The 27,500-nt window shown below is 41.1% G+C and overlaps 1 protein-coding gene across 2 annotated transcripts in view; it reads left to right on the forward strand.

Moving 5' to 3' along the window:
* The window catches only part of opn7b (opsin 7, group member b), a 147,592-nt gene extending 144,070 nt beyond the window's left edge, over positions 1-3,522 (forward strand). Inside the window, exons 5-7 of one of the 2 annotated variants that reach the window (XM_041855723.2) lie at positions 1,329-1,334; positions 1,479-1,813; positions 2,967-3,522. In XM_041855723.2, the coding sequence (XP_041711657.1) occupies positions 1,329-1,334; positions 1,479-1,813; positions 2,967-3,476 (851 nt within the window). In that variant the 3' untranslated portion in view covers positions 3,477-3,522. The remainder of the gene's footprint in view (positions 1-1,328; positions 1,335-1,478; positions 1,814-2,966) is intronic. The other variant, XM_041855724.2, reaches the window with a different exon arrangement.
* The last annotated feature ends 23,978 nt before the right edge of the window (positions 3,523-27,500 follow it).

Consider the following 27,500-nt stretch of genomic DNA (forward strand, 5'->3'; position numbering starts at 1 on the left):
CTCTCTCTCTCTCTCTCTCTCTCTCTCTCTCTCTCTCTCTCTCTCTCTCTCTCTCTCTCTCTCTCTCTCTCTCTCTCTCTCTCTCTCTCTCTCTCTCTCTCTCTCTCTCTCTCTCTCTCTCTCTCTCTCTCTCTCTCTCTCTCTCTCTCTCTCTCTCTCATGGAAAAATGTACACACCGATGAACATGCTTCAGTAAACATGCTTCAGTAATTAATTATCCATCTGCCGCAGGTGACAAATGTGCAGAACCATCAAATAGGCTTCCTAGTCTACGCAAGCACTAGGCTTTGTTCACAAACAGTTCTAAATTCTTCTCATCACGTGTTTGAAATGTGCAGCCCTTATTGTGGTTTATGACATGTAAGAGACATGTAAGAGAGTGAGAAAGAAATAAACACTATACTGTATATTTCTGGTGAAGCTTAGCTCCTGGGGTGAGTGTGTTATTCTGATCCCAGTCCACAGGGATGGTGATATTGGTAAGGTTTCTTAAAATGGAGTTATATTCTATAGCCCCGGAGTGTGAAGATTGGGGAGAGAGGATTGATAATAGTGTATTCACGTACACAAACAGGCACACACCAACACACACACACACACACACTTAGGCACTCCAGCTAAGCCGGTATGGTGCTAATCTCTCCACACGAGGGAGCGTATTTATATTTTGCTTCCTGTAGATATATAAATGCATATATTTGTGTCTCTACGGAAACATGTGCTTACCCGCTGTTTCTGAACATGCTTGAGGCTTGTTCAGAGATACGCGTGTGAGGGAATGAGAGAACACGTGAATGTGTCATCACGTTCATCCTTGGCTCTCTGTATGTATGTTTGCCCGCTAGGATTATTTAAGACGGCTAAATTCCTGTAAAACCAACTAAAATACAATTATTTTCAAACTGATGAGATGTGAAAGCCTGCTAACTTCCAGTGAATAATCTTTTGTGTTTCTGGGATTGTTAGTCATTCACAATTATGCTTTGATCCTAAGACTGTAATTTGCTCTTGGCCATTTAGAATATATTAGGTATTCTAAATGGCCAAAGGAAAATACACACTTTGTTTACTAAACTGAGATGTAATTAACATTGACATCAATGTTGCTTTCTCTCCTCTTCCCTGTATCTAATTTGTCTCCTCTAATGTCTCCTCAAACTAATTTGCCAAATCAGGTAAAATATTCTGTCGTTCTCTTCCCTCATCTTCCCCACCTCTCTCTCTCCCTTCCTCCTCTTCCTCACCTCCCTCTCTCCCTTCCTCCTCTTCCTCACCTCCCTCTCTCCCTTCCTCTTCTTCCTCACCTCCTCCCCTACTTCCATTACAGCATCAGGTAACAATGCCCCCCCATGATATTACATGTTCTCTCTCCCACTCCCACTCCTCCGCCTCCCATCCCTCATCCCATTCGTTAATAACCCCCTCCCTGTCTCCCCTTCTTCTCTCCCTCTCCCCCATCCCCCCTTTCCTCCCACAGGTAACAGGTTCTCGTCCTGCCATGCCTATCTCTTAATAGCAGCGGTGTGGTGCTATGCTCTAATCTTTGCCATCGGGCCTCTGACTGGCTGGGGCCGGTATGGTTCTGAGCCCTACGGTACAGCCTGCTGTATCGACTGGTATGCCCCCAGCCACAGCAGAGCTGCCATGAGCTACATCATCTTCCTCTTCCTCTTCTGCTACATCGTCCCCTGCATCATCATCTTCCTCTCCTATGTCTTCATCCTGCTGACTGTCAAGGGGTCACGCCAGGCGGTGCAGCAGCACATATCCCCACAGAACAAGGTCACCAACGCACATACACTCATCGTCAAGGTACGCACTGTCACACACACTCTCATGGTCAAGATACACACTCTCTCTCACAGACACACACACACTCATCGGTAAGGTATGCACTCTCACACACTCACGCTTATCGTCAAGGTACGCTCTGTCACACACTCATCGTCAAGGTACGCCCAGGTAAGGCCAAAATGTTAGAAATATGCCAACTTTGATTGGTTATTTCTCAATTATGCTTTTAGATGTCAATTATACTGTATGTCAACAATCTTTCCTCCACAGGATCATTCAATAGATTACATTTTGAGAAAATCCCCCAAATCATGGTCTTTTTTTGATTGCCAACACACACAGAATCTTCACACACACACACACACACACACACACACACACACACACACACAGACACTCAAACACACTCAATGTCAAGGTACACACTGTCACACACACACTTAAATACTAGTTGCGCAAACACACACACTACAATACACATGTTGGAAACTGTAGCAGCACATTTTCCTAACATAAATGCTGCTTTACGTATAGGTTTTAAAGGGTTTCAAGTTGTGATTCGTTATTAGATCAAAGGGGTTTTGAGTACACCCCAATCATCAACTTGGGGGAGTTGTATACAATTTGCTTTGTTTCACTCCTTCATATATTAAAGTTTGAACTCTGAGCTAATTTGTTGGAACACCAGGGACGTGAGTGGGAGTGGAGAGTTTTAAACGTCTGATTTCATCCAATAAACTCATCCACATTTTATAAATCTATAAATATTGATATGAAAAGTTTCTAACCATGTTGTATTTAGAAAAGGTTGGGACATTAAGGTTTGAAAGTAGGAGGTTTAATCCATTAGTAGGTCAATGTATCATTCGGTGGTCAATACACACCCTCATCATTATGATAAGAGAGAAGTTGTCCTCTTTGACTTTGATTTTGTTCTAAGTATTAGTTTAAAGTATTGTCACATGGGTGGTGGAGAGGGTTTGAAACTTGTATGTTGACCTAATAAACTACTATATGTGCACACCTGTATGTCTATTCCTCCCTGTGTGTGTGTGTGTGTGTGTGTGTGTGTGTGTGTGTGTGTGTGTGTGTGTGTGTGTGTGTGTGTGTGTGTGTGTGTGTGTGTGTGTGTGTGTGTGTGTGTGTGTGTGTTCCCGTCTCTCCCTCCTAGCTCTCAGTGGCGGTGTGTATCGGTGTTGTGATCGCCTGGAGCCCGTACGCCTTCGTCTCCATGTGGGCGGCATTCGTTAACTCGGCAGAGGTCCCTCCCTTTGCTTTTGCTGTAGCGGCCATCTTTGCCAAGTCCTCCACCCTCTACAATCCTATCGTCTACCTGGTCTTCAAACCCAACTTCCGCAGGTCCCTCTGCCGGGACTGGCTGGCCTGCCGACGGACCCTATGTGCGTGTTTGTGCTCGCACAGCTCAAACCAGAAGGTGTCCTGTACACAGTCCCAGCAGCATGGGAAGGAGGAATGTAACTTGACGCGGCGGTCCAATGGATTGCCGGAGAACCATAGGGGAACATGCAGGCACTGTCCATGCCCAGAGAGAGACACTGGTTCTGGGGGATACGGCCCAGAGACTACCCCTCAGAGGACTGCAAGGATTCTGCAGGGGTCCACACATAGCGAAGTGGCTGTTAGTCAGCTGTCCAATGAGATGCAGAGCGACTTCCTCTGAAGAGACAAGGGAGTGAGAGAAAGAGAGTAAGCAAACGAGAGAGGGAAGGGAGGATGAGGGGAGAGAAAGGGGAGAGGGAAACGAGAGAAAGTTAGAGGGAGGGAAAAGTGGGAGAGGAAGGCAATGACCGGGAGGAGGAGGAGAGAGAGAAGATGAGAGAAGACGAACAGTGATTTTTTTTTAACATCAAAATAAAAAATTAACATGGAGAGGGGAAGATCAGAGGGAAAATACTTTCAAACAGGAAATAAGTTATTGTTGAGGAAGGGCAGGTGCTAACTTGCGCTAACAATCACAACAAGGACACCTTAACTCCTCTCACTCAGAGGAGTGGTCAGACCAATCACCTCGGAAACTGTTACTGCCAAAAAACTAACTCAACCACAAACTGAACTAAACCAGGGGTGTATTCATTATGCCGATACTGTTGCAAAAAGGTTATTCTGTTGCGAAATGTTTCTATTGGACAAATTCAGGTAGGTCCCTCCCTGTTTCGTTCTGTTTGCTCTGTTTGCTTCCGTTTGGTTCTTAACTGTTGCAAGACATAATGAATACACCCCTGACAAGCAAAACATGACCACAAACTGAAGAGTCAACAACATACCAAAAACTCAACCAACATACGACCACAGACTGAGCAGCCAATAACAACCAGGAACACAACCAACAAACTCAGCTAAACCAGACTGAAAAACAGACTTAGCTAACAAACCCCTGATCTCTCGGATGCAACTGGTTTGATTAAAAATGACTTGAAAGTCATGGACCTACAGTCTTGATGCAGTAGTTAGAGATATCGGACACAGGGCCAACAAGAGGGTCCATCATGAGAACTACACTGGTGTTTAGGGAAATACTATTTGGGAATACAGTATTTATTAGTGTAAGTCACGGAGGTGGAGGAAAGAGGTCTCATTATTATATAAATTAACTCTCTGGGGGTGGGGGGGTGGGGGGGAGATAGAGAGAGACGTGGATGAGGATATTATGGTGTATATATTAAAACCCACATAACTGAGAGAGTTGTCTACATGGGGGGTTGGAATGTGTGAACCAAATTAAGACGTCACTTAGCTGACGGCAGAACATGAGAAAATTAACCCCTTAGTTGCTGTATTGATCACATTAAAGTGGTGTTTGTCAGAGTCAGGCTTTGCCAAGCAGCCGTGTCCAGAGCAAGTCTAGAATTAATTAGTGAACAGTTAGGGCTGTGTTCAATGCCCCAGTGCCAAATTAGCTACCATGAAAAATCAACAACTACGCACCAGGGTTGGGATCAATACCAATTTTAATTCAGTCAATCCAGGAAGTGAATGGAACATTTCCCATTCTGCACACAGTCTTAATAAAGTCCAACTAAAACGTCCTCTGAAATCTCAGACGTGCTTTCTGTTTTTACCGCAGACATGAAACCAATACAAAAACAGTTACAAGACATATAGAATATGTTGACTAATACACAATCTATAAAAAAAATCTAATTAAAAGATCCTGTTTAACCTCGGAAACAAAATAGATAAAATATTGAGCTATAGTGAGTTCAGTTGCTTTCTCCTTTCTCCTTTCTCCTTCCAGTGTTTCCCCAGGAGTGTGGATAATTTAGATAGATGGCAACATATTGGAGAAGGGTGCAGTGGAGGTGCTGAACTGCAGAGGTGGTTCTGCTTGGTTAGACAAATTGGTGTGACAAAATGGCCTGCCATCACCGTACAATCAATGTAGAGCCATTATAGAGTTCTCACCGGGCCAAGAGAGGGAGCTGAAATCTGGGATCAATGAACAGCTAAAGCCCCAGGACTTGATCCAAAACAGTAATAGTGTTATTGTTGAGAGTGTAATTGTTGACATAGTTCTGGCATTTATGTGTGTTCTCATTTACATGAATGTGTGTGTGTGCTTATATACTTGTTGTTGTTTGATGCAATTTGCATATGCTTGTTTCTGTGTGTGAGAATAGCTACATCTGCTTCAGTTTGCATGCCTATGTGGGCATTGGTTAGTGCAGTAACTCACTGAGGAAAGTAATAATATTATTCTCTACATTGAGTGAGTCACAAACAACCAATTGGGAATCAAATCTTACAAAGCAGAACTCTAAGCTCTCGGGTAGGTGTTGGAGTAAAATATGACAGGAATTAGCTTTTCTTCAATCCACTGAAGACCTATCTTTCTCCTCTTGTTCCTCTTCTCCTTACCGTGAAAAACATAGATCTGCTATTTCAAAAAGGGACTTCTAGAGAGACAAAAGGTATGCTTTAAGACCTAAAGACTTAAAAATTGTTCAGATGAGAAGACGTAAACATTGTTCAGATGAGAAGACTTAAACATTGTTCAGATGAGAAGACTTAAACATTGTTCAGATGAGAAATGCCAACAGAGTACAGATGAGCTTAATGTCACGGTTTGTCCGTGACATTAAGCACACTGGGTCAGCACACTGGGTCAGCACACTGGGTCAGCACACTGGGTCATCACACTGGGTCAGCACACTGGGTCAGCACACTGGGTCAGCAGACTGGGTCAGCACACTGGGTCAGCACACTGGGTCAGCACACTGGGTCATCACACTGGGTCAGCACACTGGGTCAGCACACTGGGTCAGCACACTGGGTCATCACACTCTGCTAAACACCCTATCGCTGTGTTAACCAGTAATCAGGTCCGCTAAAGATCATGCCAGGCTCCAGTCTGACTATCTCTGATACGTTAACAATTTCATGTGACTTGAAATTCTGCCTCGCTCCATCAACAATAATATAAATAGTATATTACTAATAATCTGAGTCACTGTTCACAAAATACCACAGTGTCAACACAAACACCCGTAGCCAGTCTTGTGGTTCAGCACCTTTAGAACTAAAAGACAGTGGCTTTGTTATTATTGAATAATACAGCAATAACTCACTGCTAAACATGTGATCTGCTCTGTGGATGACTTGGCCAATCTCTGACTTTGAAGCATGTGTCTCCGCCCTGACCCCTGACCTCCAGAGAAAGATATCCTCTCCGTTTTTCCATCCATCCATCCACCCCCCCCCCCATCCAATGCTCCCTTATTTCATGAAAGTATCAGTATTATTGAAACAGCTCTATTATTATGTTGTCTTTACGACCCTGTTATAAGTTTAAAATATAGTATTTTAGGCGCACTAAAGAAAATACAAGACCCAGTCGGACAGCTGGAGAGAAGATGCAACATACAATGATTGAGATGACCATGCTGAGCCAAGCACATGTGAGGAGTTAACAGGGTACTTCTTAGTAATCTCCCATCACTACTTCTAATCAGAGCCAGAGACTTACAGGGTTTAACAAACTCAGTTTGAACTCTAGAATGTCAACGGCTGCCACATTGGCACCAAAGGTTCCAATCACGTTCTATTGATAAGTATAGAATGTTTGGTGCAAACGTGGAGGTTGGTTCAGCCAAATCACCAAGCTATTTCCTAAACGACACCCTGTTCCCTGAATAGTACAGACATAGGGTGTCATTTGGGATACATTTTGTATCCCTGTGACTCTTTCCCTTCCTTCTAATACTATGGTGAATAAGATATGTTTGTCCTATGGGGGACATAACTGTGGATTTATGATGTATTTTTTATATGTAATGATATTGATCAGTGATCATTATACTGCATGGTTCATAAGGAGTATTAATCACCGTCAGGCCATCAGGGCACCTGGCCATCTCATCCAACCACCTCATAGGTACCAGATGTCAGGGCTTTCACACGGGTTTGGTTTGCATGTACAGGTATTCAGATGTCTATGTACAGAAGTTATATGTAGTTGTAGATACCAGCCTACATGCATACTTGGGGGAATGGGTGACCCCCAAATTGTGTCCTTGGAAATGGGGTTGAATGGTAAATATCTAAAATATCAAACAAAACAGAGCACACGGACAGTGTGTTTTAACTGTGACTCTTTATGCAGTGCCAATGCAAAACCTGTTCCTGTTCCTCTGTCTCTTTCTGGACAGTTTGGATTAATTTGGTCCTTAATGGTCCGTTGTCTGGCCGAAAAAGGCTTCCCATTATTGACCTTGAGTGGTCATTTGCAGGTGGACCACATGAAAATCACTTGGACCACCTCAGACGCTCATTGTTTGAAAGTTTCATTCAATTGCAGTCTAAATGTGATCATATAACATGAGATTTTTGCTAAAGTAAAGATCATTATAGCTGACGTCGCTAGCTCTCCAGCGCCACATTTGCTCCGTATTTAACGTTGTGATTATGTCCTGGGCTCCACATCATCTCTGATATCGATGCTCTCTACAGTGAAGCGTCTCACATGGACCCGTTTATTTATTACGTTGCTATCTTTGGACCGACTTTACATGAAGTGACCTGAAGATGATGTATGTACATTGTATTTTGTTACGCGTAGGGCCTAACCTATGGTTATCCACATCGGTCTCAATGAGATGAAAACGTATATGTTCTGTTACGATAGCTCGGCCATCCTCATTCACCCCAGCAGCGTCATCCCAGCACGCTTCTGAATCATCATAATGTTACAGTACCAACATACACATATGCTCTGGCTTTTGCTTGGCCTGAATGGTCAGCTAAGTTCTACATTATATCCAGTAGTCTCCATTGAATACTGTCAATCAATCCTGCTGTAACTATAGTTAAATGGATGGATACAGATGGGGTTTGGAAATCTCCTCTGCAGCAGGATAGCAGTAGGACTTTAGTTGGAACTATATTCCCCTGTGCTCATGTTGTGCAGACCAGATAGTATGTCCCCAAATGACACTGCCTGAGTTGAAAGTGTAAAAAAACGGTATTGAATTACTGAACGAACCCCCGTCATGCACACATGCAGGCGCATGAACGCATACAAACTCACACACACTCACACACACACACACACACACACACACACACACACACACACACACACACACACACACACAAACACACAATAGGTTGCTGACCTTCTCCACCACTTCCAAAGACACAGAACGAGGCTGGATGTGATGTGATGTACATACATGTTTATATAAAAATACATGGTTTTAAAAGATTACTGCTATCAATATAATTATTAAGATTATTAATATTATCATTGTCAGTGAGGTCTCATATGCACTGTGAAAACATGTTTACAACAAAGCAAAAAAATTAATAAAATGCTTTTTGTAAAAAAATATTATCATGGTTTGGCGTGGGTTGTCCTATGGGATGTGAGTAGTTTGATGTTGTTAAAGCTAATGGGACAGCACACACACACATGCACACACACACACACACACACAGTCTGGAGGGCATCCAGTCTAGCTGCCTGGCCCTTGCTGCAAGCTGGCATGAATATTACGTCTAATTGGGTTTGGTCACAGTGTTCCGCATGCCTCATCTTCATAAGCCAGGAACTATTGATTAAGATTCATGAGCATTCAACTCAGCGGTGTGGCACTGCAGAGAGAGAGAGAGAGAGAGAGAGAGAGAGAGAGAGAGAGAGAGAGAGAGAGAGAGAGAGAGAGAGAGAGAGAGAGAGAGAGAGAGAGAGAGAGAGAGAGAGAGAGAGAGAGAGAGGGAGAGAGGGAGAGAGAGAGCGAGAGAGATATGCAGCATCCACAACAGCTATTTCAACCACCAATCCTCCATTCCCTATTCAAGTGCATAGGCCTATGGATTACATTACATTTTTTCCACTCCCTTTGTTCCTACAGGTGAATGATAATGGCCCAATCTAAATCAAAACTAATTGCACAACTAACAAACAAGAAATAATAATTTGGGGGTTTGTATCATTTGATTTACACAACATGCCTACCACTTTAAAGATCCAAAATATGTTTTTTGTGTGACACAAATAAGAAATAAGATAGAAAAACAGAAAACTTGAGTGTGCATAACTATTCACCCCCCCCAAAGTCAATACTTTGTAGAGCCACCTTTTGCAGCAATTACAGCTGCAAGTCTTTTGGGGTATGTCTCTATAAGCTTGGCACATCTATCCACTGGGATTTTTGCCCAATCTTCAAGGCAAAAATGCTCCAGCTTCTTCAAGTTAGATGGGTTCCGCTGGTGTACTGCAATCTTTAAGTCATACCACAGATTCTCAATTGGATTGAGGTCTGGGCTTTGACTAGGCCATTCCAAGACATTTAAATGTTTCCCCTTAAACCACTCGAGTGTTGCTTTAGCAGTATGCTTAGGGTCATTGTCCTGCTGGAAGGTGAACCTCAGTCCCAGTCTCAAATCTCTGGAAGACTGAAACAGGTTTCCCTCAAGAATTTCCCTGTATTTAGCTCCATTCATCATTGCTTCAATTCTGACCAGTTTCCCATCCCGCCGATGAAAAACATCCCGCAGCATGATGCTGCCACCACTATGCTTCACTGTGTTCTCGGGTGATGTTCTCTGGGATTGTGTTCTCGGGGTGATGAGAGGTGTTGGGTTTGCGCCAGACATAGTGTTTTCCTTGATGGCCAAAAAGTATATACAGTGGGGAAAAAAAGTATTTAGTCAGCCACCAATTGTGCAAGTTCTCCCACTTAAAAAGATGAGAGAGGCCTGTAATTTTCATCATAGGTACACGTCAACTATGACAGACACATTGAGAAAAAAAAATCCAGAAAATCACATTGTAGGATTTTTAATGAATTTATTTGCAAATTATGGTGGAAAATAAGTATTTGGTCACCTACAAACAAGCAACATTCTGGCTCTCACAGACCTGTAACTTCTTCTTCAAGAGGCTCCTCTGTCCTCCACTCGTTACCTGTATTAATGGCACCTGTTTTAACTTGTTATCAGTATAAAAGACACCTGTCCACAACCTCAAACAGTCACACTCCAAACTCCACTATGGCCAAGACCAAAGAGCTGTCAAAGGACACCAGAAACAAAATTGTAGACCTGCACCAGGCTGGGAAGACTGAATCTGCAATAGGTAAGCAGCTTGGTTTGAAGAAATCAACTGTGGGAGCAATTATTAGGAAATGGAAGACATACAAGACCACTGATAATCTCCCTCGATCTGGGGCTCCACGCAAGATCTCACCCTGTGGGGTCAAAATGATCACAAGAACGGTGAGCAAAAATCCCAGAACCACACGGGGGGACCTAGTGAATGACCTGCAGAGAACTGGGACCAAAGTAACAAAGCCTACCATCAGTAACACACTACGCCGCCAGGGACTCAAATCCTGCAGTGTCAGATGTGTCCCCCTGCTTAAGCCAGTACATGTCCAGGCCCGTCTGAAGTTTGCTAGAGTGCATTTGGATGATCCAGAAGAGGATTGGGAGAATGTCATATGGTCAGAGGAAACCAAAATAGAACTTTTTGGTAAAAACTCAACTCGTCGTGTTTGGAGGACAAAGAATGCTGAGTTGCATCCAAAGAACACCATACCTACTGTGAAGCATGGGGGTGGAAACATCATGCTTTGGGGCTGTTTTTCTGCAAAGGGACCATGACGACTGATCCGTGTAAAGGAAAGAATGAATGGGGCCATGTATCGTGAGATTTTGAGTGAAAACCTCCTTCCATCAGCAAGGGCATTGAAGATGAAACGTGGCTGGGTCTTTCAGCATGACAATGATCCCAAACACACCGCCCGGGCAACGAAGGAGTGGCTTTGTAAGAAGCATTTCAGGGTCTTGGAGTGGCCTAGCCAGTCTCCAGATCTCAACCCCATAGAAAATCTTTGGAGGGAGTTGAAAGTCTGTGTTGCCCAGCGACAGCCCCAAAACATCACTGCTCTAGAGGATATCTGCATGGAGGAATGGGCCAAAATACCAGCAACAGTGTGTGAAAACCTTGTGAAGACTTACAAAAAACGTTTGACCTGTGTCATTGCCAACAAAGGGTATATAACAAAGTATTGAGAAACTTTTGTTATTGACCAAATACTTATTTTCCACCATAATTTGCAAATAAATTCATAAAAAATCCTACAATGTGATTTTCTGGAAAAAAAATTCTCATTTTGTCTGTCATAGTTGACGTGTACCTATGATGAAAATTACAGGCCTCTCTCATCTTTTTAAGTGGGAGAACTTGCACAATTGGTGGCTGACTAAATACTTTTTTTCCCCACTGTATACTGAGATCATGTGACACTTAGATTTCACACAGGTTTACTTTATTTATAAGTTATTTTTTTCATTTCACTTCACCAATTTGGACTATTTTGTGTATGTCCATTAAATGAAATCCAAATAAAAACCATTTAAATTACAGGTTGTAATGCAATAAAATAGGAAAAACGCCAAGGGGGATGAATACTCTTGCAAGGCACTGTATATGTTTCATTAAGGTTTGTATCACAACTAAAGTGGGCAAATTACGTAGCCTATACAGCTGTAGGATCTTAATTTGATCACTCTTTTGTTGCTGAGAATTTTCCTGCAAACTTGTAGTGTATTCAAAGTTTTAAACGGCTTCAAAAGATTGTAATTTCCACTTTAAAATGTCAGACTTGATTTTCCCTAACGAAAAATGTATCAACCCCTACAAAAAATGTCCATTAATTACTAATCTACATAATAATTCACATTTCCTGTTGCTACAGGATAATTTTTCTGCTGTAGCAAACTGGCTCAAATTAAGATTCTACAGGCCTAGGACTCCTGGAACAGGGTTGGAGAGCCCATAGCCTACAAAGCCTGGTGAAATATATTCTTATAAGCCCAGTCATTGCACAATTGCGTGTGAAAACAGAGTTTTGACTGGTCACTATTTAAAAGAGGGTCCCAGCTTTCTCGTGCTGCTATATTTATTGCTAAATTCTTAAGAAAACTCCACCCAAAAACAACCTTTTGGTATTTGTTTCGTTCGTCCATTGTTGATACAGTTCCAAAATGTTTTAATTCTACATATATATTAGTGGGCTATATGTAAAGACCAGATTAAATTGAGAATAGTCTGATGGGTGAGAATATTATCAAGTGCTTGTCAAATTGTGAATGAGAGAGTGATGAAGTGTGTGCAGCCTGCACAAGAAACAGAGCAGAGCTCATGCTTTTCATGCAACTTTTTTCAAATCATCATTAAAGTTGCATCATGCAGTGTTAGAAAGTATTAGAAATCAAAACATATAGCCTAAGGTTTGTATTACAACTAAAGTTGCATAAATACCTCTAAATTAAGCATATAGGAGGACCTGTTTCAAATTATCACTTTCTTAACCTCTCAAAAAAGTATAGCCACTCCCTCTGAAATAGTTTGAGAAAAATATCCTTTCTAATTTATATAGCTATGTTCAATTGTATTCTTCTTACTATAAAATAATATAAAATAATGCCACAGGAATTACAAGCAAATCTTGTCTGCAAAATGAACTAGTGTAGCCCACAGCCATATTGCAAAGCCAGATCAGGGCCTAACATAAGGACGACTCAAAATATGCTATTCTGTTTTTCGGAAATGTTTCTTTAAACCTGCCTAAATTAAATAATGGATTTTTTTGTGATGGTGTAGGCTATATTAAATGGATTCATTATACTTTTTTAGACTTAAAATGTAGACGTTCCAAGGGTCCACATCAGTGCATGGCTTGTAGGCTATGTGTGGAAGCCCTGAGATGCTAAACATGTTTATGTTAATTAATGATAAATTACTGTGAGACTGGCAGTTATTTGCATGACAGTTACCAGCTGACAAAATGTCATGACCGCCACAGCCCTAACCTGATTTAATCTCTATGGGATCGGTATCCCGTATACGGGACGCTGGAGCTAACGTGCGTTAATGTTATTAGCATGACTGTTGTAAGTAACAGCAAACTTTCCAGGACATAGACATGTCTTAAATGGGCAGAAAGCTTAAATTCTTGTTAATCTAACTGCACTGTCCAATTTACGGTAGCTATTACAGTGAAAAAATACCATGCTATTGTTTGAGGAGAGTGCACAACAACAAAACACGTATCAAGGCAACTGGTTTGATACATTCACCTCTGAAGGGAAATAATGTACTTACATTCAGTAATCTTGCTCTGATTTGTCATCCTGAGGGTCCCAGAGATAAAATGTAGCATAGAATTGTTTGATAAAACAAATGTTTATATTCAAATGTAGGAACTGGGTTCTACAGTTTGAACCCTTGCTGTCTCTGGCTCCACACCCACCCCGTCCGGCCATCTAGATGTGTGAAAGTTGGTGTATAAGCTAATGATCCATCATGTATGACATTCCTGGGAGTGTGTAAACTTACATTTTGTATTACCATATCATTTTTGTATGTTCTCTATAGTTATGTACAGTGAGGGAAAAAAGTATTTGATCCCCTGCTGATTTTGTACGTTTGCCCACTGACAAAGAAATGATCAGTCTATAATTTTAATGGTAGGCTTATTTGAACAGTGAGAGTCAGAATAACAACAAAAAAATCCAGCAAAACGCATGTCAAAAATGTTTTGAATTGATTTGCATTTTAATGAGGGAAATAAGTATTTGACCCCTCTGCAAAGCATAACTTAGTACTTGGTGGCAAAACCCATGTTGGCAATCACAGAGGTCAGACGTTTCTTGTAGTTGGCCACCAGGTTTGCACACATCTCAGTAGGGATTTTGTCTCACTCCTCTTTGCAGATCTTCTCCAAGTCATTAAGGTTTCGAGGCTGACGTTTGGCAACTCGAACCTTCAGCTCCCTCCACAGATTTTCTATGGGATTAAGGTCTGGAGACTGGCTAGGCCACTCCAGGACCTTAATGTGCTTCTTCTTGAGCCACTTCTTTGTTGCCTTGGCTGTGTGTTTTGGGTCATTGTCATGGTGGAATACCCATCCACGACCCATTTACAATGCCCTGGCTGAGGGAAGGAGGTTCTCACCCAAGATTTGACGGTACATAGCCCCGTCCATCGTCCCTTTGATGGGGTGAAGATGTCCTGTCCCCTTAGCAGAAAAACACCCCCAAAGCATAATGTTTCCACCTACATGTTTGATGGTGGGGATGGAGTTCTTGGGTTCATAGGCAGCATTCCTCCTCCTCCAAACACGGCGAGTTGAGTTGATGCCAAAGAGCTCCATTTTGGTCTCATCTGACCACAACACTTTCAGCCAGTTATCCTCTGAATCATTCAGATGTTAATTGGCATACTTCAGACGGGCATGTATATGTGCTTTCTTGAGCAGGGGGACCTTGCGGGCGCTGCAGGATTTCAGTCCTTCACGGCGTAGTGTGTTACCAATTGTTTTTTTGGTGACTATGGTCCCAGCTGCCTTGAGGTCATTGACAAGATCCTCCCGTGTAGTTCTGGGCTGATTCCTCACCGTTCTCATGATCATTGCAAGTCCACGAGGTGAGATCTTTCATGGAGCCCCAGGCCGAGGGAGATTGACAGTTCTTTTGTGTTTCTTCCATTTGCGAATAATCGCACCAACTGTTGTCACCTTCTCACCAAGCTGCTTGGCGATGGTCTTGTAGCCCATTCCAGCCTTGTGTAGGTCTACAATCTTGTCCCTGACATCCTTGGAGAGCTCTTTGGTCTTGGCCATGGTGGAGAGTTTGGAATCTGATTGATTGATTGCTTCTGTGGACAGGTCTCTTTTATATAGATAACAAGCTGAGATTAGGAGCACTCCCTTTAGGAGTGTGCTCCTAATCTCAGCTCGTTATCTGTATAAAAGACACCTGGGAGCCAGAAATCGTTCTGATTGAGAGGGGGTCAAATACTTATTTCCCTCATTAAAATGCAAAATCAATTTATAACATTTTTGACATGCGTTTTTCTGGATTTTTTTGTTGTTGTCATTCTGTCTCTCACTGTTCAAATAAACCTACCATTAAAATTATAGACTGATCATTTATTTGTCTGTGGGCCAATGTACAAAATCAGCAGGGGATTGTAGTGTCTGAGGGTCTATGATTTTGCTGAGGTTTGCAAAAAGTGTGTTAGAGGAAACTTGGCTCTGCTTTCGGAAACATCTGGAAAGCATTACTAAATTCCTGGAAAAGAGGATATGGGAAGATATGTGAAAAGCCAGGGATTGGTGTATTAAAATAACGCCATATTATGTCACATAGGATATAATGTCAAGGTTGAGTGTAGATGTGGTGTGGAATCAAGCGCAGGACACACAGAGGCTTCGTACTGACGTCTTTAGTGAAGACAAAAAGAACAAGCCAAACACGGCTACATACAACCTGGCAGGCAAGCGAACTTTACGCACACCGGTAAGTACAAACAAAAGGCACACAATGTGCGGAACTCTCTTCAAAAACAATACAGAGAGATAAACGAACTAGCATCCCAAAATGACAACGAACAATTACACACAACACATGACAAAACCCAAGAGAACTTATAGGACGCATAATTAACACTAACAAGGAACAGGTGTAACAAAACAGACAAAACCAAACAAACATCGAAACATAGAACGGTGGCAGCTAGTACTCCGGAGACGACGACCGCCGAAGCCTGCCCGAACAAGGAGAAGGAGCAGCCTCGGCCGAAACCGTGACATATAAATACCATGTCTTAAACAAAGAAGAGAGAGACAACATATGGGATCAACAGATTGGCCGTTTCTCTCCAGATATAACTGCAGATATCTGTAAATTAATACTGTGAACTTTGATACAATACATCTTTATAATCAAAGAACAGAGTAAGCGGACTTCTTATCATCACAGCATAATTAGCAACGTTGACTTGGACACCACATTTAATGGCGACGAGGTTTTTGGGACGTGCTGCGTCTTTTCTCTGCATTCCATTCATGGGCTACGAAGTGACTCCCGCTCAAGACGCCGGCAGATAAGGTGAGATTTCTCACAGTTTTTGGGCGCTGGTCGGTTCGTGTGCTTGCGCATGTGTGTGCGTTCAGACGTACCGTCAAAGGACTTGTGTGTGCGCTTTGCTGTTATTTGCTGTGTGATGAGAATTCCGTTCTAAATTTTTATATTTGTTTGCGTTGGAAACAACGCAAACAGGGGGGAATGTATATAGGAATTATTGACACTGGGCACACATATTTTGGCTTGGAAAAAGTGTGAGAGAGTGTCCAGGAAAAGCATGAAGGAATAAGGCCAGGAAATAAGGAAAAGTATACTTTTAGGACGTCGCTGATTTAAGGAAGCCCTCAAAACGAGGCGATCATTATGATGGGCCATGAATCTTGATAGTTATTAGATTAACTCTCAAGTCAGTTCTGGGAACTGCAGATTGTAGAAGATATATTCAATTGTATGTTACCTCTCAGAATCTATTTGACGAAGTATTTGTCTGAAGTAATCCTCTCATTGGATGTCTACAACCTGAGGTAGCAGATATTTAGGAAGGAATATAAAGGAAAATAGGAGCGACGGTAGCATGCTTATTTTATTGTATGAACGGATGCATTCTTGTTTGAACTGTGTATGTGTGTGTATGAGAGGAACAGAGCCTATGTCTCTGTGTGTGTATGAGAGGAGAACCTATGTGTGTGTGAGAGAGAAAATCTCTGATGTGTTCCAGCTGTGTGTCGACTAAGGCTATGACAACAGGGGTTTTAGTCTTTTGTAAGGAAATATGTTAGTTAAGGTTAAAACCTTATGAGTCTCTATAAAAAGAGAACGTTCATTAACTATTAGAATAGCATGACCCTACAGGGAGGACTTTTTAAGAAGTGTATAGAGATGTTTTGTAATTGATAACAACATAACTATGAATCTGTAGATTAGGATAAGTGCAGATAACAAACTTGGAAGTAGGATTTGTGTTCTATGTTCTATGTTTTCATGTTCGTTTGTGAGCTCTGTTAAGTGTTATTGTTTTGTGTCAAAGGGGGAGAGAACGGAGCAATAGCTGGTCTGTCTACTCTGTTGTTTAGCTGGGAGAGAGCTTTTTAGGAGAGTTCTGTTCACTCTGAAATCGCATTGGTGACTGAACTGCGCACGCGTGGGATTTTATGAGTTTAGAGTTACGTAGAACAGATGTGCCACTCCCCTGCACTGAACTGCTGGGGGACGCAGTCTTAGAGCAGACAAAGAGGGAGGGGGAGACTTGCACACAAGTGGAATGTTCTGCTTGTTGAATTAACTGTTGCTTAACTGTGAAACTGTTTGGTTGATATCGGTTGAGTTGATGAATGAGAGATATATTGACAGATTAAAAATAATAATAATAAAATAAATAAATAAAATAAAATGTTATTGAGCTATTTATAATATTCCTGAGTTAAGCTGTTTGTTTATTTCTCAGCGTGAATGTGAACATAAGTATGCATAAAAAACTTAATTATTGTCTGTTCCTTTGTTCTTCTGTCATATGAGAGACGAGTAGGAGGAGACAGAAAAAGAGAGGAAGTGCTGACGTCATGACATCACGCGACAGAATGTGCGACTGATCCAGTCAAAATCAAGGCCAGTACTGTTCTTATCCACAAAACCTACTTTCCCTTACAGGATATAATAGATACATTGTGTATGCATATAATATTTCATGTTGTGACCATTTCGCAGGAACTTGGCAACAGACTGATGAATTGATGTAATTGATAATTGCACATTAGAGTTTTTGTGAATGACTTGTTTTGATTAGAGTTGTGTTGGAAATCCAGCACTGACATTATTCTGTAAAATTAAGGTAATTGGGTGATTAATAAGCAATTGGTTTGTGAGTGCTGTAGTGTTGCTGGATTACAGGTCTTTTCTTTTTGGATTGCTCTGAAGTTGACTACTTTCCTTTACTTTCCTGATCGTATGTGGTAAGATTGCCACTAATCAATAATTTGGTAAAAGAAAATTCATAAAATAAATTGATATATTGATTCATTAATTGATTAATTGATTAATTAATTATTTTTAATTAAAATAAAAAATTAAATAACAAAAAAATAAAATAAGAGGGAAACATATAAAAGAGTGGAATAAACGTTGGCCTGGCATTGAACAACCATGGCCAGTGGAAGGGACTCTTAACCCAGACGTCATCAAGATAATGCAAGTGCTTGTATCCACGTATAAGGCAGATCAAAAGAAGGGGAAAAAATGACAACAACGTAAAGAAAAGAGACAAAGAGAGCTGGGTGTTCTTAAGCTGTTTGAAAATGAAGGACAAAAACTGATAAAAGATACAAAACATAAAAGTGACAGAGGTACAGAGAAAATGGCAAAAGAGGTGAAGGTGACAGAAAAACTAATGGCAGAAGTCAATACACCTTTCTCACATATGGATTCAGCAAAAACACCCCCACCTTATGAGAAAGAAGTCAAGTTTAAGGACGTCTATCCTCAGCTTCCAGTGATCATTCAGGAGGGGGATTATTGCATCAGAGATGAAGATGAACGAATAATAGAGAGAGGACAAGCAGAAACGACCATAAAGATGAATCCAAACTCCAAAAGTAGGAAGAAAACGAAATGTCTGGAAACTAAGGGTAGAGTGAGGTTCAGGAGGATGGAACTTGATGATGATGATGATGATGATGATGATCAGAGTGATTCAGAAGAGATCATGGGTGGATATGACCCTATCATCAGACAGAGGTTGGCCAGAGCGGAAAGAAGGGGTGATGGAAGTTGGAAGAAGAAGAATACAAGTGATTCGAGTTCTGATGAAAATGAAGATGGAGACAACGATGAAGATTTGGAGAATAAAGGTGCTTCATATTCAAGAGGATTTTATCCTACAATGACTAGCACAGAAGAAATAGAACAAGATATAGATCGATGCATATCATGCCTGCATAAGGCCAATAATTTAGAAGAAGTAAGACAATTGGAAGAACAACTCAAGAAGCTGAAGATACAGAAGAAAAAACTGCTGAAAAAAGGATCCCAAGAATTGGAGAAGAAGTACACATTGAGGCCAAGACAAGGGAGCACAAGTAAGAAGATGATGCCAGTGATCATTCGAGGACAAAACCTAGAATATAAGCCTTTGCAGCATACCGATATGTCAGATATACTTGAGAAGCTGCCTACTCTTCAAGATGGAGCATATCCAGGGATTTCAAAGTTGGAAGAAATTACGGTGGGAACACAGTCTGCCATAGGAGACATTAAGAGACTTTTGGCTAATCTCCTTGGGATTCCAGGCATGGAAGAAATTTTTCAGAGAGCTGGACTTCATAGATATGTGGGGACTGCAGTGAACGACCCTGAATTGTTGGCTGCAAGTAGAAATCGGCTGTGGAGAGCACTGAGAGATACGTTTCCAACAAATGTGCATCCTGACAACATTCTGATTGACCCACTAGGACAACAAGAAAATCTGAGAGCCTATGTGTCAAGAGTTCATCAAGTGTGGAGAAATATTACCGGAAATGATCCAGATGTGAGTCAAATTGAGCAGTCAATCTTGAGAGCTAAACTACAGATGGGACTGCCCTCACCAGTAAGGAGCAAACTGGCAGAGGTGGTTGGACTTGGGAGCATGACAAAAGGTGTCTATACAGATCATATAGCCCATCAAGTGGATCTGTACCGGAAAAAGGAACACAACCAGAAAGAACAGGACCAAGAAACTCTCAGAAAACTCAATCAAATACAACTGGTGGAGAATAAGATGGAGAAGAAACAAGCTCTGGTTATGCAGAATCAGTGTAAACCAAATCAACAATCACTGCCACAGCTTCAACCGAACCAGTTCCAACCGCAATTGTACCAGACACCAATAGCGGTACCAGCTGTTTCATATCCACAGCCAGTTTCTGGACAGAGACAGAATTGGAGAGGAAGAGGACGAGAAGGTTTAGGAAGAGGAAGAGGAGGAAGATTCAAGCCATACTTCCAGCAATCTTCAGAAGTGTGTTATAATTGTGGACAGGTTGGTCATTTTGCCCGTGAGTGTAATGGGCCAGAAGGAAACACCAGAGGGAATTTCAGAGGAAAATACAGGAGCAAGTCAAGATCATCTGGAGGACAGGTGAACTCTTTAGGGGAAAGGAGCAAGGATTCTATGGGTGCCTAGAAGATCCGAAAGGGGGAGTTTCAGCTGGTAGCACCAGTTAGGGAAAAAGATCCAACAATTGAAGTGAAAATAAACAAGAAGAGGTTACACATCTCACTATGTCAAATCAACTAATTAGGAGAAGGATTTGGAGGAGTGAAGATCAGCAATTTCTGAAAATCATGATTTTGGCTCAAGGACAAGGAGAGTCATAAGCTGTACGGAAGACAAATGAATATATTTGCAGTGTGAAGATGGATTCAGACCCTATGAAAGAGAAGATGTTGCAAAAAGTTCAAGAATGTTTGTGATATCAAAGTAGTACTGATATTGGATTTGTGAAATCAGCTCAATTGAGGTGAAAGTTGAACTTCGACGAGGAACCAGACCTCCTTGGAAGAATCAGTATCCATTGAAAGATGAAGCAATCCAAGGGATTGAACCAGAAATTGAAGGACTTTCGAAAGCAAGTGTTTTGAAGACAATGAAAAAAAAAAATCCTTAGAGTAGCAATCAATTTTTGTTTTGGAGAAACCATGATGATTTAGGAAGCTATGGGTTAGCTAATGTTGCAAGGGGGGAGATTAGGATAAAGATCACAAAGGAGTAGAGTTTTTGGAACCATATTTTCTTGAATAGGTTGACTATGTCATAGGTAGGTGCATAATCTGTCTGAAAAATAATGTTGCATGTGTTGTTTTGCAAAAGATACTGTTTGGTCTTTTCTTTTCTTCCAGAAGCATATGGGAATGTGTAGAGGGGACTCAAATACTCAAACATGGACAATATGAATGGACTGGAGAAAGTGGAACAAGGAAGGTGTGGAAATGTTCAGATTCCATCATCGACGTCGCATTGAAAGTCGACACTGTGGAGGAGATGAAGTGTAGTGGACTACATTCCAGTGTTATATTCTTTCTGTATTAATTTTTGAAGAATTATGTTTTCTGTTGTTGGGTACATGTGGGGACCTCAGATGTTTTTGTTTATTTTGTTGAAGTTTAGGGATATTGGGTCTAGGCAGGGACAGAGAGAATCCACAGGAGGGTCCGATGGGTCGACCAGCCTGAATGTGGACATTTTTGATTGTATTTTGTTTGCTGGGGTTTTCATGTGTATTCAATTGCATCATAGCTTAAAATGCATTGATAAAGATTTATAAATTGATCTGGAGTACTTAGGTGGTCGCCTAGGGCAGAGGGGCCGTGAGATAATTTTCCTGTCTTGATTGACTGATGGATATTTGGAAAAAGCTGCCAGACAGGTTTTTCGCTCTTACACTCCATAACAATTTATTTACACTCCATAACAATTTATTTACACTCCATAACAATGTATTTACACTACATACAAAAATGTGTCTATATAAACATGTGTTTACTCTCCATAAATGTTGGTTTATTGCTAAAGTTACTCAAGAACAAAAATTGTTATTTGTCATAATTCTATTCTTTTTGTTTTCGATACTTAATTAGTCTCGAGGGGGGGGGAATATGTAGTGTCTGAGGGTCTATGATTTTGCTGAGGTTTGCAAAAAGTGTGTTAGAGGAAACTTGGCTCTGCTTTCGGAAACATCTGTAAAGCATTACTAAATTCCTGGAAAAGAGGATATGGGAAGATATGTGAAAAGCCAGGGATTGGTGTATTAAAATCACGCCATATTATGTCACATAGGATATAAATACCATGTCTTAAACAAAGAAGAGAGAGACAACATATGGGATCAACAGATTGGCCGTTTCTCTCCAGATATAACTGCAGATATCTGTAAATTAATACTGTGAACTTTGATACAATAAATCTTTATAATCAAAGAACAGTGTAAGCGGACTTCTTATCATCACAGCATAATTAGCAACGTTGACTTGGACACCACAGGATCAAATACTTTTTTCCCTCACTGTACTTGAAATGTATCAATTGACCAATTCAGCACATTTGGGCAGACTTGATACAAAATAGTCCAATATTGCAATGCTTCACTGGATCCATCTGAAACTTTGCACACACACTGCTGCCATCTAGTGGCCAAATTCTAAATTGCACCTAAACTGCAATATTATATAGTGGCCTTTCTCTTGCATTTCAAAAATGATTAAAAAAACAAAAAAAACAATGCATGTTCTATTGTTTGTATTATGCTTTACCAGATCTAATGTGCTATATTCTCCAACATTAATTTCCCATTTCCACAAACTTCAAAGTGTTTCCTTTCAAATGGTATCAAGAATATGCATATCCTTGCTTCAGGTCCTGAGCTACAGGCAGTTAGATTTGGGTATGTCATTTTAGGCGAAAATTTAACAAAAGGGTTCGATCCTTAATAGGTTAATGCAATCATCCTGTAGGTCTGGCCTGTAGCAGGCAGGGGACACTTAAAGAAACAGATATGTGCTGTCTGTCTGCCTCACCGTCACCAGACCTCCCTACTGCACACCATCTGCTAAGTACTGTACACACAGAGCCAGGCAGAGGGTAGGGGAGAGGAGGGGAGGGGAGGAGGTTTATTATTTCAGTGCAATACAATATTATTTATAAACACACACGCAAGGATGCTCCCAGCTAGGTTTTGCTTCCAGTTTTATTGAATTGATTTTACAGTTGGGTTTGTTAAACATTTAGCTTGTTTTTTTTTTAGGTAACATAAGATAGCTTGTGTTATTTCTGGCAGTTTAGCTAACCAGGCTACAGAGAATAACCTCAGGTAATGACTGTACAGAAGACAGAAGACAGCTGCCCGGTAATAAAGTAACGTCTGGCTCACCAAGCAACAGAGCACATACACTAGAGTATGTTCAGCCATAGTGTTAAGTTTCAAGTTTCAAGTTTTAATGTCACATGGACAAGTACAGTGAAATGCCTTTCTTGCAAACTCAAAACTCAACAACGTAATAATTAATAGCAATAACAATGTAATACTAGAAGAAAAAAAACACACGAGAAATAAGAAGAAATATGAAGAACACAATAAGTAAGTAAGTAAGCATACTATATACAGGGTCAGTCCCATTACCATATTTACAATGTGCAGGGATACTGGAGTGATGGAGATAGACATGTATAGGGGTAAGGTGACTAGGCATCCGAATATAATATAAACAGAGTAGCAGCAGCTTGTATGTGAGTGGGTGTGCGTGTGTGTAGAGTCAGTGTAAAGTCAGTATGAGTGAGAAGATTATGGAGTGTGTGTGAGACAGTGCTAAAATAAAAAATAAAAAAGGTAAATGAGGATACGAGGTTAACTCAGATAGTCTGTGTAACTATTTTGTTAGCTATTTATCAGCCTAATTGCTTGGGGATAGAAGCTGTTCAAGAGCCTGTTGGTACCAGACTTGATGCACCGGTACCGCTTGCCGTGTGGAAGCAGAGAGAATAGTCTATGGCTTGGGTGTCCTAGATGGCAGGGAGCTCGGCCCCAGCGATGTACTGGGCTGTCCACACCACCCTCTGTAGCACCATGCGATCGAGGGTGGTGCTATTGCCATACCAGGCAGTGATGCAGCCAGTCAAAATGCTCTCAATGATACAGCTGTAGAACTTTTTGAGGATTTGAGGGCCCATCACAAAATTTTTCAACCTCCTGAGGGGGAAGAGGCGCTGTTGAACCTTCTTTGCGACCTGCTCCAATGCGGCCCCGTCGATGTGGATGGGGCGTGCCCCCCCCGTTTCCTGTTGTCCATGATCAGCTCCTTGGTCTTACTAACGTTGAGGGAGAGGTTGTTGTTCTGGCACCACACTGCCAGGTCACTGACCTCCTCCCTGTAGGCTGATTCATCGTCGCTGGTGATCAGGCCTCCCACCATCATGTTGTCAGCAAACTTGATGATGGTGTTGGAGTTGTGCGTGGCCACGCAGTTGTGGGTGAACAGGGATTACAGGACGGGACTAAGCACACAACCCTGTGGGGCCCCTGTGTTGAGGGTCAGCGTGGCAGAGGTGATGTTGCCTGCCTACTAAAATAGCAAGGAAAACTGCCCCTGGAAAAGTTCCACCAAAATATCTAATAAGCATAATGACTAATAGAAATATAGACAAAGGTGGCCCCTATTTACAGTTTTTTTTCGATTGCTAACAAGCATTGTTCAATATGCGGATACATGTGCAAAACTGTAAATACAGTTATCAAAACAACATGCAACTTGGCAATGCACATCCTACATGTCTCAAAAGCAAATCTTTCTACCAAATGAAAGCTAACAGTCTCTCACAACATGTACACTTTGTAATTCCTAGTATCATGACCTACAAAACTCTAAAAACAGCTACCACTTGAAAATGTGTCAATTTGTCTTTAATATCATATTTTTTTAGATGAACCAACAGTCATTTTTACAAAAGAAGAGTGGCAAATCTGTACTGTATAGAATGTCCTGCAAGATAAGTAAAGAAATAAAGCAGAAAGGCTGCAATTTGCTTCAATACAATTTACAGTAATTCCAAAATACACAAAAATAAATAATTCCAGTACTGTTAAACAAACAAAAAGTGTATACACACTATGAATATGCATAGCATATTGTCCAAATGAAACAGATATATAACAATGCTAGTCAACCCTGTCTGCTGCATTGGGCCACAAGTTCTCATCCACATCACACCGTATGGCCTCTCGTGCAATACACCTGGGAAATAATCTCTTTGCATGCCTGATCCATCCCTGGCAATCTTCTGCAGAGATATCAAGGCATCCTGCATTCATTGCATCCAAGAGTGACATTTGATCATGTGGATGGTGGTCATAAACTTTCCACCTCCATGAGGAAAATAATTATTCTATGGTGTTGAGGAAGGGAGAGTAAGGGGGGAGGAAAAGTGAAACCATCCCGGGATGGGCTGCAAACCACTCTGTGACTGCATGGGATTGGTAAAATGCCACGTTGTCCCATACAATCACCCAGGTTTCCATATTTATTCTGACTTGCCTGGCGAAAGCCTTCCATAGAGGTCATCCATGAATGAAATGAGGCGCTCTGTGTTGTATGGCCCAATTAGTGGTTTATGTAACAGCAATCCTTCAGAGGATATTGCGGCACACATTGTGATGTTGGCAACCCTCTGGCCCGGGACATTCACTGTTGCTCTTTTCCCAATCACATTCCTTCCACGTCGGCGTGTTTTGGCCATGTTAAAACCAGCCTCAAGCTCGATGACACTCTAAAATATTGTAAATCCACAGGGCAACATAACAGTTATTCTATAACAGTAGTTTACATTACAGTATACTGTAACTGAAATCACTGCTGAGTGTGCAGTGCTCTGGTGGGTTTTGTTTACAGTAAAAACAGTACAGTGTTACAGGATATAGACATCTTACCTGGACATATTGGTACCTGAGTTCCTTGACACGATCAGAGTTCCTCTCAAAGGGAACAGTGTACACCTGCTTCATGCTGATGTGATGCTTTGTCAAGAGTCCAGCAATGGTTTTCGTGCTTACACTTTCAACATTTTGAAATGTATTATTGTCTGCCAACACTCTCTCTTGAATTTCTCTGAGTTTTATGGCATTGTTGCTAATGACCATGTCAACAATTACAGCTTCCTGCTGTGCAGAGAAAACCGTACCCCTCCTTCCTCCATTTGGTAACCATTGGGTCCTAAAACAGAAAAAAAATTACACACAAGTGGTTCGGAGAGCTTTTGCTCGATTTACTACTCTACAGTAATATTCAGTACAGTTAGATGCCCATGCAGAATGCATATCTTACCTGTTAGTTTGCTTGAAGGTTCTTATAATAGATGGCACAGTTGAGTGTTGCAAATTTGGCTGCACTCTGAGACCAGCATCTCTCATTGATAGACCATGATTGACAACATGATCAATGATTGTAGCCCTAATCTCATCTCACACTACAACTCTGGGTCTTCCCCTCAGTCGTCTTTCACCACGGATACGTAATCCTCTGCCTCTCCTGGCAACTCTTCCACCTCTGTAAGCCACTACACGATCTCAGGCTGGGGCCATTATTATTCCATTTTTATTTTATACTTTCTATTTTGCTTTTACTGTAGCAATGTAACAAATTGCAGTCTAATTCAATTTTCAGTAGCTTTTGAACATTGAGTTTAACAGTTTTGATAAGGGTATCTTAACATTTGCAAAATGGTCTGTAGATACATAGAGTTTTGTTGGTAAATGTGTTTTTGTGAGACAAGTATTTATGTCATTTGAAAGATGCTGTCATTGAATGCATTTTTGGTCAAAGTAATGACAAATTATCCACAGGTTGCCACATAGAGTGTTGTTGTGATAACTGTATTTAGAGTTTTACACATGTATCCGCAGTATTGAACAATGCTTGTTAGCAATCGGAAAAAAACTGTAATGAAATCCTCATCCTATGTGGTTTTCAGGGCTAAGACAAAAACAACTGATTGAACCAATCTATACTTGAGTCATCATGCTTTATTTTTTCTCTCTCTGTAAACATTCTTTAAGAATCTAAAGCCTGAAAACCTGCTTGCTGAGTTTGATAATAATGAGGTAAAGAACAACAACCATTAATGCTATTGAATCATTGAAGTTAGTAACTTAGTTAGCTAGTTTGTTAGTTAGTTAGTTAGTAACTTAGTTAGATAGTTAGTTAGTTAGTTAGTTAGTTAGTTAGTTAGTTAGTAACTTAGTTAGTTAGTTAGTAACTTAGTTAGCTAGTTAGTTAGTTAGTTAGTAACTTAGTTAGCTAGTTAGTTAGTAACTTAGTTAGCTAGTTAATTAGTTAGTTAGTTAGCTAATTAATTAGTTAGTTAGTTAGCTGCCCCAAGCAACATACAGCAGTATCTCTCATTATCCTTCATTTCACTATCCTACACTGCTGTGAGCTACTGTGTACGTCAATGCTCATTGTGTGTGTGTGTGTGTGTGTGTGTGTGTGTGTGTGTGTGTGTGTGTGTGTGTGTGTGTGTGTGTGTGTGTGTGTGTGTGTGTGTGTGTGTGTGTGTGTGTGTGTGTGTGTGTGTGTGTGTGTGTGTGTGTGTGTGTGTGTGTGTGTGTGTGTGTGTGTTCGTGTGTGTGTGTGTGTGCGTGTGTGTGTGGGTGTGTGTGTTATGGAGTATGATGTTCAGTACAGAGGCAGTGGAAGAACATCATAGGGATTAATTTAGGAGGTGACAGAACCGGAGCGAGCAGGGAAGCAGCAGGACAGGCATCGTTCAAACAGTAGTTAATAACCAAGCAGGGAT

Source organism: Coregonus clupeaformis, chromosome 11, assembly GCF_020615455.1.
Source record: "Coregonus clupeaformis isolate EN_2021a chromosome 11, ASM2061545v1, whole genome shotgun sequence".
NCBI classification, from domain to species: domain Eukaryota; kingdom Metazoa; phylum Chordata; class Actinopteri; order Salmoniformes; family Salmonidae; genus Coregonus; species Coregonus clupeaformis.